The 15974-nt window shown below is 44.9% G+C and overlaps 1 protein-coding gene across 1 annotated transcript in view; it reads left to right on the top strand.

Moving 5' to 3' along the window:
• Nucleotides 1–15710, top strand: part of LOC309400281 (DNA topoisomerase 2-beta-like) — a gene marked incomplete at both ends in the record, with an annotated part of 193697 nt that extends 177987 nt beyond the window's left edge. Inside the window, 4 exon segments of the mRNA XM_081968694.1 lie at nt 2851–3006; nt 4108–4191; nt 14383–15114; nt 15321–15710. Coding sequence (XP_081824820.1) covers nt 2851–3006; nt 4108–4191; nt 14383–15114; nt 15321–15710 — 1362 coding nt within the window.
• Between the last annotated feature and the right edge of the window lie 264 nt (nt 15711–15974).

The raw sequence follows: 15974 nt of genomic DNA, 5'->3' as shown, positions 1-15974 counted from the left end.
TAGATGGCAACTCAGGGTATCAAGAGAAAGTGTTCTGCATATGACGCTTCATTCAAGCTCAAAGTTGTTGATCATGCTGAAATTCACGGAAATCGAGCAGCTAGCCGAGAATTCACTGTACCAGAGACGAATGTTAGAGAATGGAGAAAACAGAAAGTCATCCTGAAAGATATGAATAAAACAAAAAAAGCACAACGAGGGAGACAAGCCATGTACCCAGGCATGGAGAAGGAACTTTATGAATGGATCATTGACCAAAGAAGTAGTGGGTACATTGTCACATCACTCCACATTAGACTTCAAGCCCAAAAGTTTTGCAAAGATTCAAACTTCAAAGCCTCTAATGGATGGACACAAAAGTTTATGAAAAGGCATGGACTTGCAATACGCCAGAAGAACAAAGATAGCACAGAAGCTGCCTAATGATTTAGAAGAGAAGATCGCTTCATTCCATACCTTTATAATCAACAAACGGAAGCAGATTAATTTTGAACTTTCACAGATAGGCAATATGGATGAGACCCCCATGTGTTTTGACCTACCAGGTAACAGGACAATTGACAGCAAAGGGAAGCACACAGTCCAGATTAGAACCACAGGCCATGAGAAAACTCATTTTACCGTTGTGTTATCCTGTATGGCAGACGGTTTTAAACTTAAACCAATGGTGATTTTTAAAAGAAAGACTATTCCAAAAGGAGTTAAATTTCCACCAGGTGTCGTGATCCATTGTCATCCTAAAGGATGGATGGATGAAAAGGGCATCATTTTATGGTTAAATAAAGTTTGGAGTACTAGACCAGGCGCACTACTGAAGAAATCCATGCTTGTATGGGACCAGTTCCGCTCACACCTGACAGACACTGTGAAGGACAAACTGAAAAGTCTAAAAACATTTCAAGCTGTGATTCCAGGTGGACTAACCTCTATTCTTCAGCCACTAGATGTCGTTTTAAACAAACCCTTCAAAGACAGAGTCAGGGAAAAGTGGATTACCTGGATGAAATCCAACGACAAAGAATTGACTGCAAAAGGAAACCTCAAGAAACCTGGCCTATCTCTCGTGACATCCTGGGTTAAAACATCATGGGAAGACATACCAAAAGAAGTGATCATCAAGAGTTTTTTGAAGACAGGCATCAGCAATAAAATGGACGGCACAGAAGACGACCTGCTGTGGAATTCAGACTCAGAACAAAGCGAAGAAACTGGAGAAACTGGAGAAACTGGAGATGTTCCTGCCAACTGGGACACTGATGAAAAATTAACTCGAGAAGAATGGGAACAACTCTTTGGTGTATCTGATGATGAGTCTGACTTTGAAGCAATTTAAATAAATATTGTTACCGGTAATTTTATTTCGGTATTGTGTTTATACCAGTTTACGTTGTCAATAAATGATTTTTATCATGGCCGCACGTGTTCAACAACGTTTTTTGTATAAAACAAAATTTTATACCGATTTTTAATCGAAAATTAGGGGGTGCGCGTTATACACGTGTGCGCGTTATACTCGAATAAATACGGTAACTGCAAAAAAAAAAGTAAGAGAACACCTGTCTGATCTTGATGAATACAAATCACCAGGACCTGATGGATTACATCCCAGAGTTCTAAAGGAGCTGGCAGATGTCATCTCAGAAGCACTGCACCACATCTTTCAAAAATCCTGCAAGACCGGGGAACTACCAGAGGACTGGAAAAGAGCTGATGTGGTTCCCATCTTCAAAAAAGGGAGAAAAAACAGACCCAGGAAACTGCAGACCAATCAGCCTAACATCAATACCCGGGAAGATACTGAAAAATATAATAAAAAAATAGATCTGCCAACACCTAGAAACGAGTAAAGTAATAACTAGCAGCCAGCACGGGTTTTTTACAAACGGATCATGCCAAACCAATCTTATTTCATTCTTCAACATAGTGACTAAATTAGACCAGCGAAATACTGTGGACGTAATATACTTGGACTTCAGCAAGGCATTCAACAAAGTAGACCAAACCTACTTCTTTGTAAGCTAGAAAAAGTGGGATACTTAGCTTCACCACCAGATGGATTCGCAACTGGCTGACAAACCGTACTCAATGAGTAGTCAATAATGGATCTAAGTCTATATGGAGAGAAGTAAGCAGTGGGGTACCACAAGGTTCCATCTTAGCCCCAGTACTCTTCAATATCTTCATAAATGACTTAGATGAGGGAATAGAAAGGGAACTTACCAAATTTGCAAATGATACTACGCTGGCAGGAATAGCTAACACCCTAGAAGATAGGCTCAAGATCCAGATGGATCTGGACAGACTTGAACACTGGGTCCTATCTAATAAAATGAAATTCAATGTAGAGAAAAGTAAAGTCCTACACTTAGGTAAAACCAGGCTTAATAGCAGTGACTGTGAGAGGGCTCTTGGAGTCTTAGTGGACAACCAGCTAAATATGAGCCTTGGATAGGGACTCAGTTCAAGTCACTATATATTTGTAACAACTGTATAGATGTAATTAGAATTTGAGGTTCTAGTTTCACCTTCCTCGTGTGTGGCAGTCTCCAGGATAATTTATTAATATCTATTTTATCTATTATTAATATCTATTATACAAACAAACCTGCTATTCATATTATAATACCTTTTGCATTTGTCTGGAGATCTGTCTATATGACAGTGTTTTGACAGTTTGTATCTTGAGCATTATATTTGACATTTTTAAAAAGTTATTAATGTTTTGATTATCTCCTAATATAAATATTAAAATTCCATTTCCTGCATTTATTAGAATTTCTGCTATGTCTCCCCATTCATCATTTTTCTGTATGTGTTTGCAGTATTATAACTAATTTGATCCTTAAATAGGCTGCTGAGGAGGAAGAAATGCAGAATCTGAATGATGATAGTTCCTCCTCTTTGGGATCTTCTTCAGTTCCAGATTTCAATTACATTTTAAATATGTCTTTGTGGTGTCTTACTAAAGAGAAAGTTGGAGAAATCATTAATCAGCGAGATGCAAAAGTAGGTATTTTTCTGAGTTTTGAATATGAAAGTACCTCCTAATCGGCGGTTGAGAATATTGTTTTATATTGAAATAATGTAAAATTGCAAGTTACACTGTTTATTTTTAAATTAAATTTGTTTCACAAAAAGTATAATTTAATAGCACTGTTAAATTATTAATGATCAGCTATTTGACTAAGAAAGTGTACATAATTGCCATCTACTTTATCTTGATAATTTTGATTTTGAACAGGGGTAAAAAACTTAAGGCCCGCGGCCCGGATTCAGCCCCTGATGTGGTCAGCTCCGGCCCACAGGGCTGTCCTGGTCTACCCAATGCCAAGAGGAAAGATCAGGCCAGCATTGCTTCGGCCTGATCTACCCAGTGTGAAGAGGAAGGATTAGGCCAACGTAGCTTTGGCCCGGTCTACCCAGTGCAAAGTGGAAAGATCAGGCCAACATAGCTTCAGCCCAGTTTACCCAATGCAAAGAGGAAAGATCAGGCCAGCGTAGCTTCGGCCCGGTCTACCCAATGTGAAGAGGAAAGATAAGGCCAGCATGGCTTTGGCCCAGTCTATCCAATGCAAAGAGGAAACATACCAGCAGTTTGGGGAGTGGCGTCAAGCTGGCCACACCCACCCAGTTGGACACACCTGCCCAGCCCTGATGCTGGCCCTCAGTGAAATTGAGTTTGACACCCCAGATTTAGAAGGTCAAAGTTCATCTTTACATGGTTCATAATTATTGTGTGGAATTCATTGCCACAAAACATGATGGCCACTAATCCGAACAGCTATAAAAGGTGATTGGGGTAATTTTATCAAGGAGAGGTGTGTCAAAAGCTAGTTGCTTTGAAGCCTTAATTTTACCTCCCAGTTAAGAGAACCATGCTTCCAATTACCAGTTGTAGGGGAACACTAGCAAGAGAGAAGTAGATTTCCAATGTCTGCTTCTGAGCACTTCAGAACTCTGGCTACTGTCAGCAACAAAATATTGGACTAAGATGGGACTTGGCCTGATCCAGCAAGGCTATATTTACAGGTTCTTATATTTGCTTACTTTCAATGTTCAGAACATGTTTGTAATGCAAATTATTTTACTATTCTTTTTCTCTTATAGGGAAAGGAACTCAGTGATCTCAACCGAAAAACATCTTCTGATCTTTGGAAAGAAGATTTAACAGCTTTTATAGAAGAACTTGATGTATGCTGACCTATATTAAAATCCATGAATAGCATCAGGTTTTACATTAGACTGTTATGTGGGGGCAAATGGTTATCTTCAGTCTTTCTCATTATAAGAAAATGAAAGGAAATTTATGTAATTCCATACTTGACTTGTGTTTTCAAAACTGTATTTGCTGCAAATTTTGTAGTGAGGAAACAGGATAACAGAAAAACAGAGTTGGAAAGGACTTTGGAGGTCTTCCATTCCAACCCCCTGCTCAAGCAGAAAACCCTATACAATTTCAGACAAATGGTTGTCCAATATCTTCTTAAAAGCCTCGAATGATGGAGCACACACAACTTCTGAATGCAAGCCGTTCTGCTGGTTAACGGTACTGTCAGGAAATTTATCCTTACTTCTAGTTGCTATCCATTGCTTCTTGGCTTGCCTTCTGGTGTTTTGGAAAATAGGTTGACCCCCTCTTTGAGGCAGCCCCTCAAATATTGGAACACTGCTATCATGTCACCCCTAGTCCTTCTTTTCACTATTCAAGTCTCTCAAAATCTTTCTGTATCTTGAGCCTATCTTCTAGGGTGTTGGCTATTCCTGCCAGCTTGGTGTCATCTGCAAATTTGATGGGTTCCCCTTCTATCCCCTCATCTAAATCATTTATGAAGATATTGAAGAGTACTGGGGCTAAGACAGCCTTAAGGTACCTTACTGTATACTTCCCTCCATGTAGATGCAATTCCAGTAAGGACTACACGTTGAATGTGGTTGGTCAGCCAGTTACTAATCCATCTGGCGGTGATAATGTCTATCCCACATTTTTCTATCTTATCAAGTAGTAAGTTGTGGTCTACTTTATCAAATGTTTTACTGAAGTCCAAGTAAATTATATCCATAACATTTCACTGGTCTGCTAATTTTGTCATTTTGTCAAAGAATGCAGTAAGATTTGTCTGGCATAATCTGTTTTTCTGGTAGTTCCCCAGTGCTCCAGGATCTTTGAAAGATATGAGTCTGTAGAGATTCTCAGTCATCCAGGTCATGGTTGTCTCAAAGTTGCTTTTTCAGGAGGCAACTGGACTTTGTTTTTTTAAAAAAGACATTTTGTTTCTCATCCTACAGAAACCAGGAGCACTACTTAGGTGACTCTGAGGACACAGATAAACCTCCAAGTGCTTCAATGACCCTCTAGAACAGCGGTCACCAACTGGTGGTCCACAAAAAAATGTTGGTGGTCTGAAGAAAAAATATTTGCATTTTTTTATATTGCATTAAAGCAGGAGTCCTCAAACTGCAGCCCCTGGGACGGATATGTGCCATGAACGTTTGTACTGATGCAGAGAGTCTCTCCCTTCAGGGTCTTTTCGTGTGGGTCAGAGGGGGGCAGAAATTCTGACTTGGGGTCTGCTTTGGACTCCTGGTGCAGGGCTTTGGGCGAAGGCTGGAGGGAAGCGCCACTGGTGGCAAAGAGCTGGAGGACCTTGTTCCAGTGGGACTGAATCATGGCCTGGAACTGGCTGACCATCTCAATCCGCTGAGGCTCCAGGCGCCAGTACCTGACCTTGCACTCCCATAGGTCTTTCCTCTGCTTGGCAAGCCTATGCTTGTATTCCTCAATGAGGTGCTTCTACTGAGCCTCCTTCTCGGTCAGATCCAATTTGAACTGAGCTGTTTTGCCACCTCTTTCTTGTGGTGGCTGCTTTGCTCCAATAACTGCTTCCTGTTGGGGCCCTAAGGAGCCCGGGCAGGGAGGCGAGGAGTGGCTGGGAGGAGAGGGGTGAATAGAGGCTGGCGAGGCACCCCTCGATATGTGTGACATCAAGTTGGCCATGCCCACCCAGCAGTGACGTGCGGTGAGGGTTATGGCTGGGGAGGCTGGTGACGTCATCAGGAAGGCGGGGAATGGGACCACGTGTGCGGACCACGTGTGCAGACCACGTGGTCTCGTTCTCCGCCTTCCTGAGTGAACATTAAGGGGACCGCGGCGTAGCATTACTTCCTCTACCGGCACCAGTCCCTTTCACCCCGCTCAAGCCTTGCCGCCTGCAGCCACCGCCCGCCCTCACTGCTCCTTTCGTTGCTTGCCCGCCCGCCTCTAAGGCACGCCAAAGCCTCCTTCGTCCCCCCCCAGCGAGCGCCCTTTTTATTTCCCGCGACACCCCCCCCATTTCGGGAAAGCTTTCCCCATTGCCTGGGGGTTGAGGGGGGCGGCTCCTCTCCCCCCACTCCCTCCGTCCCTGCCTCTCTCCTCAGCCCCAAAGCTCCGTCCGCGCGACTCACTTCCAAGGCGATGGCTGCTCCATCCCGCTCCGGCTCTGGAAGCAACCGAAGATCAGGCTGCGTCGCTCGCTCGCTCGCCGGACTGCTTCGGCGCCATTCTGGCTACCTTCGTCCATCCGCACCCGGGAGATGCGGAAGCAGTCCGGTGGACGAGTGACCGAAGATCTCGCTGCCTCGCTCGCTCGCTCGCTCGCTGGACTGCTTCGGCGCCATTCTGGCTCCCTTCGTCCATCCGCGCCCGGGAGACGCGGAGGGAGAAATGTTGTCGGCGCCTCCAGATGACGAACCAGTCGCTTGCTTTCGTCATCGGGAGGCCGATAACATTTCTGCCTCCATGTCTCCCGGGCGCCGAAGCAGTCCAGCGAGCGAGCGAGCGAGGCAGCGAGATCTTCGGTCACTCGTCCACCGGACTGCTTCCGCATCTCCCGGGCGCGGATGGACGAAGGGAGCCAGAATGGCGCCGAAGCAGTCCGGCGAGCGAGCGAGCGAGGCAGCGAGATCTTCGGTCACTCGTCCACCGGACTGCTTCCGCATCTCCCGGGCGCGGATGGACGAAGGGAGCCAGAATGGCGCCGAAGCAGTCCGGCGAGCGAGCGAGCGAGGCAGCGAGATCTTCGGTCACTCGTCCACCGGACTGCTTCCGCATCTCCCGGGCGCGGATGGACGAAGGGAGCCAGAATGGCGCCGAAGCAGTCCGGCGAGCGAGCGAGCGAGGCAGCGAGATCTTCGGTCACTCGTCCACCGGACTGCTTCCGCATCTCCCGGGCGCGGATGGACGAAGGGAGCCAGAATGGCGCCAAGACAGTCCGGTGGACGAGTGACCGAAGATCTCGCTGCCTCACTCGCCGGACTGCTTCGGCGCCATTCTGGCTCCCTTCGTCCATCCGCGCCCGGGAGATGCGGAAGCAGTCCGGTGGACGAGTGACCGAAGATCTCGCTGCCTCGCTCGCTCGCTCGCCGGACTGCTTCGGCGCCCGGGAGACGTGGAGGCAGAAATGTTGTCGGCCTCCCGATGACGAAAGCAAGCGACTGGTTCGTCATCCGGAGGCGCCGACAACATTGCTCCCTCCGCGTCTCCCGGGCGCGGCCGGAAGGATTTATATAATATTATATATAGTATATAATATTATATACTATTATTCCATGAAGAGAGGTGAGGCCCTGCCTCCCCTGCCTCTAGTGACCGCACGTCACTGCCACCCAGTCACTTTACCACCTAGCCACGCCCACCCAGCCGGTCATTAGGCAGATCATATTAGTGGTCTGTGTGATTTAAAATTATGAATTTAGTGGTCCCTGAGGTCCAAAAGGTTGGTGACCCCTGCTCTAAAAGGATGCAGATTACCAGCTGTCTGCAAGGAATATAAATCCTTCCATTCCCCACTATCCTATCAGAGCTGAAGAAGCTTCTTGGATGAGAAGTGAAATGTCTTCAAAAGAAAAAACAAAGTCCTGTTGCCTCCTGAAAAAGCACATTTGGGACATTTGAAATATATGATTCAGTGGTTCTGAGATAACATCTGCCACTTTCTTCAGTAGTTTGGGAAGTAATCTATCTGGTTCTGGTGATTTGAAATCATTTTACCATTTTCTTGCTTATTTTGACTTGCATTCCTAATCTGCATTTCACAGGTGGGTTTTTTGGATAGGTTGGGCTGTTTTTTCCTTTTGTGTAAAAGACAGGTGCAAAAAAATGAGTTTTAGCAGTTGTTTCTCCCTGCTGCTCATCACCTTCTTGCCATTTTCTCCCATTAATGGACCTTGACTTTTTTCTTGTTTTACTTGTTGAAAAAAAGCTGTTTTTTTCTTATTTTTGACATTTGTCACAAGCCTTAGTTTATTTTGAGCCTCATCTTTCCTGACTTCATCTTTGCAGGTTTGGGCTATTTGCTGGTATTCTGCCTTAGCTACATGTCCCTATTTCCACTTTTTATACTTGTCCTTTTTGTCTTTCAGTTTATCAGAGTGTTCTTTGTGCAGCCAGGCTGGTTTCTTTTGAGATCTATTATTTTTCTTCTTCATTGGAATTGTTCTAGACTGGGCTTTTATAATCTCACTTTTCAAAATTTGCTAAGCTTCTTGGGTTGCTTTCCCCTGGAGGATTCTCATCCATGGAATCCTTCCCAAGCTCTAAGTTTATTGAAATCAGGTCTCTTAAAGTCCAAGACTAGTTTGATTTTGTTCTTTTGCTTGTGCTTCCATAATGTTGAATTCCAATATTTCATGGTCACTGCCCCCCAAAGTTCCTGTAACTTCAACACCTTCTATCATTTCATCTCTCTTAGTGAGAATTAAGTCTAATATGGCTGACCCTCTAGCTCCCTTCTCTACCTTTTGGGAGAAAAAGTTGTCTGCTAGGTTTGTCAGGAATCTGTTTGATCTTCCACTAGGTGCAGAGTTTGTCTCCCAGTTGATGTCAGAGTAGTTAAAGCCCCCATTACTATTGTGGTGTGCTTCCTGAACACCTTAGTAAACTGATTAGCAAAAAGTTCATCTATTTCCTCTGTTTGGCTGGGTGGCCTGTAGTGTACACATGTGACAGTGTCATTCCTTTTCCTTTTATATACCCAAATGTATTCAAGACGGATCCTGGTGTTTGTGGGACTTACAGTTTTCATTTTCTTACTCAAAAGTTAGGATATTCATGTATGGTCAAAAGATGCAAAAACAATTTTTGTACTCATGGCAAAGTTATTATTGTCAAGCCCAGTGAAATAAGGAGATTCAGGCAGTTCAAATGAGTACAGGTAGTCCTCGACTTACAACCACAATTGAGCCCAAAATTTCTGTTGTTAAGTGAGACATTTGTTAAGTGAGTTTTGCCCCATTTTACGACTTTTCTTGCCATAGCTGTTATACGAATCACTGCAGTTGATAAGTTAGTAACCCGGTTGTTAAGTGAATCTGGATCCCCCATTGACTTTGCTTGTTAGAAGGTTGCAAAAGCTGATCACGTGACCTTGGGACACAACAACTGTCATAAATATGAACCAGTTGCCAAACATCTGACTTTTGATCACGTGATCATGAGGATGCTGCAAAGGTGATAACTATGAAAAATAGTCATAAGTCACATTTTTCAATGCTGTTGTAACTTTGAACAGTCACTAATAGGACTGTTGTAAGTCGAGGACTACCTGTATAAAGATTTATTGCAAGCTTAAGCTCGCTACAAAAATCTGACCTACTAACGGTCAAGGGAAATGAGCCAGAATAAGAAGGCATTCAATCTGGGCTGGATTTAGAATGAATGCATGCACACAGGCAGGGACGTGCGGTCAGGGGAGGCAGGGGAGGCAGAGCCTCACCGCTCTCATCATGACAAGAAAAAAAAAGGAAAAGGGAAAAGGCACACGTGGTCTGATTCCCTGCCTTCCTGAGTCAACATGAAGGGGACCGCGGAGCACGCTCCGCTGGCTCGCGCTCCGTGGTCCCCTTCATGTTGACTCAGGAAGGCGGGGAATGGGACCATGTGTGCAGAAGGCTGAGGCTGCCTCAGCCTCCTGCACACGTGGTCCCATTCCCCGCCTTCCTGATGATGTCACCAGCCTCACCAGCCATAAACCTCACCGCACGTCACTGCACACAGGTAGTCCTCGACTTACAACCACAATTGAATCCAAAATTTCCATTGCTAAGCAAGACAGCTCTTAAGTGAGTTGTGCCCCATTTTATGACATTATTGCCATGGTTGTTAAGCAAATTACTATATTTCTTAAGTGAATCATTCAGTCATTAAGCAAATCTGGCTTCCCCCATTGACTTTCCTCGTCAGAAACTCCCTAGGAAGGTTGCAAATGACAATCCCAGGACCTTGGGATGCTGCAACCATTGTAAATGCATACTGGTTGCCAAGCACCCACAGTTTGATCATGTGACTGAGGATGCTGCAATAGTCGTAAGTGTGAGAACTGGTCATAAGTTGCTTTTTCAGTGCCTTTGTACCTTTGAAATGTCATTAAATGAATGGTTGTAAGTCAATGACTACCTGTAACCAGTTTTGCAGATATAAAGGGTAGAAATTTATTTAAATATTTACATCAGATATAACTGTACGTTTTGGAATTACTGAGACTGAACTTTGAATTCTTAACTTTTCAAGTATCTAACCTTGAACTAAAATGGCATGAATTGTTAATTTGAATATGAACACTATTAAGACACTAGTGTTGTATCACAATGGTTTTTCCTATGTTCCTTGACAGATAACACAAAGATTAAATGCTGGGTTCATAGCAGACATCTTAATGGTGTTTTTGATCATGAGTCATCAAGGTTGTGTCATCTCTTAGACCCGTGATGGCGAACCTATGGCACGCGTGCCAGAGGTGACATACAGAGCCCTCTCTGTGGGCACACGTGCCGTCGCCAGCTGGTCTTCTGGTTTTCGGCACACGCATGAGTGCCACCCAGCTGGTGTTTGGGTTTCCGGCACGCTGGCACATGTGCACCTTCTGGTTTGGGCACTCGGTGCCAAAAAGGTTCGCCATCACTGTCTTAGACCTCCAAGATATCTGTTCCCACCTTGGCCTTTCATGCCTTCCAATGGTGCACCCCTTTTGACTGTAATAATTTGCTACTGGTCATCCTCTCCTCTTCTCTTTTCTTTCTCCAGCATAATGGGGAGAATGGGTTTGCATAATGGGTCCAAATTTAATAATTTGACCCTGGTCATTTGTTCATCAAGTAAGAACTCTGGATTGATTTGTTTGTTTTTTGGCTATTAATGATACTTTTGTGAATCTTCTCAAACATCGAAGTTCAAAAGTGTCAGTATTCTTTGCATTCTGTTTCTTCAAAGTCCAATTATTGCTTTGGTTGAGTGTCACAGAGAAAACAGCTGCCTACAAAATTTTGATCTTTTTAAATATACAGTGCATTCAGAAAGTATTCAGACCCCATTCACTTTTGTCAATTTTGTTATGCTGCAGCCTGATTCTACAGTTTTTAACATTCATTTTTTTCTCATTAATCAGTACCCCACAATGACAAAGTGAAAACAGAATTTTAGAAATGTCTGTAAATTTATTAAAAAGAAAAGACTGAATGTTTTTCTTTACGGAGGTTGTTTGTTCCCTATTATGTTGAATTTGGGTGTATCAGTTTTCTTGTTTAGGTTCATATATGGGGTCATTTTTTAGAAGCTGTTTGCTCCCTATTGTGTTTAATTTTGATGTAGTCTTCTTGCTTAGGTTGGGGTTTCTCGCTTTGTTAATTGAATTTCAGAGTGGCTAGAGTTGCCTCTAGACCAGTGATGGCGAACCTTTTTTGGCTCGCGTGCCATAAGTGGGGGGAGCACAGGGGGGTCGTGTGCGGGCATGCCACACCCATAATGCAATGCGCGAGCATGCACGCACTACATACACACGATCCCCCATTTCTTGCATCCTTTTTTCGCCCTCCCCAGGCTCCAGAGGCTTTATAGGAGCCTGGGTAGGGCGAAAAAAGCCTCCCCCCCCAGAGGCTTCAGGGACCTTCAGGGGGCTCCGGAGGCTTCAGGGACCTTCAGGAGGCTTCAGGGACCTTCAGGAGGCTTCCCTGAAGCCTCAGGAGCACTTAAAACGATCTTCCGAGCAAACCAGAAGTCCCTTCCCAAACTTCCGATTTGCCCATAGGGCCAGTTTTTTGCGCTCAGGAGGCTTCAAGGAAGCTCATGAAGCCTCCGAAGGGCCTCCGGGGGAGGCTCTTTTCGCCCTCCCCAAGCTCCTATAAAGCCTCTGCAGCCTGGGGAGGGCTAAAAATGGCTTTAAAAAAGACTGAACTCAGCTGGCCAGGACCTCGCATGCCCTGACAAATGCCCTGACGTGCCATAGGTTCGCCATCCCGGCTCTAGACCCTTCACTTTTTCTTCTAGTAATTCATATAATTTACAATTGATACATACATAGTATGGGTTTTCTGTGGGCATAAGCTCAAACTTATAACATAATGGAAGTATAATGTCAGTCTCTTTTTCCATGACTTTTTTTAGTTTGCTAGAAAATTAAAAATTTCTTAAAAAATTAAATATTTTCCCTATTGTGAAGTGTCAGTTTACAATAGTTTACAAAAGTTCTTGGCCCTTTATTCTCTGCCTTGAAAATTCATCACTATCTTCCCTGTTTTGAAGTATCTGTCTCTCTTTCTGTAATTTTAAACTTTTTTCTCTTCTTACATCATTAAGAATTAAAACATTTCTAAATAATTAAAATAAGTAAACAGTTTCTTCAGTTTTTTTAATTAAAAAAGAAATTGAACAATTGAAAGCAATTGAAAAAATGAAAATTGAAAATAGTTTAAAATATTGAAAAAGAATTTAAAAATTAAAAAAACTGAAAATTGAAAAAAGACATTTAAAAATTTGAAAAAACTTTTTTAAAAATTCAGAGATTTTAAAAATTTACAAAAATTCTTGGCCCTTTATGAAGTGATGTGCACTTCTTTTTGCTGGAAACTGGCTGTTTTCTAGGAGATGCTTTGCTCTTAACCCTCTACTCCCTGCCTTGAGAGTTTTTCCCTTTCCTCCTTGTCCAAAAGTGTTTTGTACTTATCCTTTTCCTCACTGCTTTCTTGCCCTTCTGTTGCCTGGCCACTGCTGGGTTTTTTGGGTACAATGTGCTAATCCGGGTGCTCTGCTCTGCTTAGCTGCTGCTCGGCTGGTCCGCTCCTCTGCTCTCTGCTGCTGCTGGCCGTTACGCTGCTCTCTGGTCCACTGTCATACTTAGCTCTGCACTGCCACTGTTCATCTGGTCCACTGTGCTGCCCTCAGTCGCTGCTCTGGGCGCTCCACTTCTCTGCCACTTAGCTCTGCACTGCTGCTGCTCAGCTGGTCCACCATGCTCACAACCACTCATCTGCTGCCACCTAACTCTGTTTCACTGCTGCTCAGCTGGCCTCCATTTGCACTATAGCACCTCTACTCAGTAGTTGCCCGGCTCGGTCGCTGGGCTGCCTCTCCATCTCTCAGCCGGGCTCTCTCTCCATCTCTCAAATGGGCCACCAGGCCACCTTGCCGCCGGGATGCCTCTCAGCTGGGCCATCAGGACACCTCATTAAAAGGATTTCCCCCCCCAAATTTTAAAAATTCTAGAAGTTCATTTTCAAAATCTCCCAAAATTTAGATGACTTTTAAAAAAGAAAATTTAAACTGAAATTTCTATTCTTCAATGTTAGTCTTCTAGAATAACAGATTAACAGAGTTGAAGGGACCTATACCATTTTGGATAAATGACTGTCGAAACTCCTTTCAAAAACCTCCGGTGATAGGGCAACCTCAACTTCTTCTTTTTTATTTATTTTTTATTTCTCCCTTTCAAATTCATTCACAAATATACATTCTTATAATTGCTATTAACATTTGTCTATTCATCATTAGTCTCTATGATTATTTTTACAAATATATTAATACAGCTGGTTTTGTTGTATTCGGGTCTTTTCCCGTGTAAGGTTCAGATTGTCTTTGCAACGTTTCGGCAGGATCACACCTGCCATCTTCAAGCTGTGGGCTTAAAATGGGAACGGAGCTGCCGTCTTTCTGTAAGTCTTGGTGGGAGGGGATGGGGTGCTGGCTTTGTTTCAGTAAGTGGAATGATTGGTTGTGTGGTTGTATCATGATTGGTAGATTGGTGCTGATTGGTGCAGGTTGTGTGTGCATTGTTGTTTTGTATTTTAACGGCTTGGGTGGTGGGTGGTGTTCGTTTGTTGGCTAGGGCTGGTTTCCAGATGTTTGGTAGGCGGGAGGTATCATCACGTTTGTTCATGCTGTGGGGGTGTTTCTCTATTTCGATGGCTTCCATGATTATTCTCTTGTGGAGGTGTTCTGTTTTGGAGATTAACCTGGCTCCTTCAAAGTTGATTTCGTGTCCTGTAGCTTTAAGGTGCTGGAAAAGGGAAGAAGTTTTTTCTTTTTTTCTTACTACTTTTCTTCCTTTGAATCCAGAGGATGGGATCGGTTTCCAGGGGGAATCTGATTCTGAAGGGGATGGCAGCGTTACCCCAGACATTGATGTGGGTTCACCTGCTCCAAGGGCTGTCACCATCAACCCCGATGATATGGCTGACATCATAGCAGCTGCCATTGAACGAGGCATTGCGGCAGGCCTGCAACACCAGGGACCTGCTTCTGCCACTCCTCATAGTGCCTCCTCTAACAGGTCCAAGAGGGGGCGTTCTAACCAGGCCCAAGCGGTTTCTTCTGCATGCATCTCTCAGCCTTCTGCTGTGGATACTGAGGAACAGGCCACTCGTGATTCTGACCTGTCAGAGGATGAGGACTTGACTCCTGCCCCTTCTGCCTTGTTGGGCCTGTTCAAACCCGCAATGTTTCATTCTCTCTTATTTAAAGCCAAGAAGGTCTCTGGTATTCCAGCTTCTAAACCATCTACCTCCTCGGAGGCGGACAAATCTGACACTACTGATCCCCTATTCTCATGTCCTCCAATCGAAAAGGACATTGTTCCCTCTCCGAAACTGTTTCTAGAGGTGATTCAAAACCAGTGGGGTTCCCCGGGGGCAGGCCCCCTCCCCTCTACTCTGGACAAACAGTTGTATAATGTCAGCCCAGAGCTTTCTAAACTTCTGGAGGTTCCTTCCATTGATCTCCCAGTGGTGTCCTTGTCATCTCCTAACGCGGCCACCAATGCCCTTGAGGACGCCCTCCGCCCTGAGGATAAACGCTTCGAGCAGTCGCTGGTAAAGGGTCACCAGTTGGCCACTTGGGCGGTCAAGGCCGCCTCTTCTGCTTCCTTTTTCAATAGGGCTGCCCTTTGATGGCTGAAGCAAATGCAGGACAGGATCCCTCCTGGGGACTCCCGCGCCCACCAGGACTTGAACAAATTTAAAGTGGCAATGGAGTATGCAGCTGATGCTTCCTTGGATGCGGCACGTTTCTCTTCCAGGTCCATGGCTTCTTCCATCGCCACAAGACGCCTTCTTTGGCTGAAGCAGTGGCGGGCGGAGGCCAGAGCAAAGTGGTGCTTGGTGTCAGCACCATTCTCACCTGGTCTGCTCTTGGTTCCCCTCTGGAGTCGCTCTTGGTGGAATCCAAAGACAAGCGCAAGGTGCTTCCTGCCTCAAACCGCAAGTCTGATCCTAAACCTTCTCCATTCTTCCGCAGGTCGTCCTTTCGCGGGACGGACGGGAGATTTGCCTACCCCAGTTCTCAGCGCCAGGCTCCCCCGAGACAAGGCCAGCAGTTCCAGGACAGGTCCAACCGGAACTCCCAGATATTCTCCTATAGGAAACCCTTCAAGGGCGGATCAAACTGCACTTTCCGAAAGCAGAAGTGAAGGTCTGGACGACCTCCCAATTGGGGGCCGCCTGTCTGCCTTTGCGGATCACTGGGATGACATCACCAGCGACTCTTGGATCAGGCATACTGTCCGTTTTGGCCTGGCTCTGGAATTTCTTTCCAGCCCCCCGCAGACTTTTGTACCTTGTCCCATCTCCAGGGACATTGCCAAAAGGCATCTGCTTGAATTAGCCATCAGACACCTCCTCCAAATTCAGGCCATCGAGGAGGTTCCCCTTGACCAGCAAGGCCGGGGGTTTTA

This window comes from Natrix helvetica (genome assembly GCF_964273705.1).
Source record: "Natrix helvetica genome assembly, chromosome: W".
In the NCBI taxonomy this organism is placed as follows: Eukaryota; Metazoa; Chordata; class Lepidosauria; order Squamata; family Natricidae; genus Natrix; species Natrix helvetica.
This window is presented reverse-complemented; position numbering and strand designations above follow the sequence as displayed.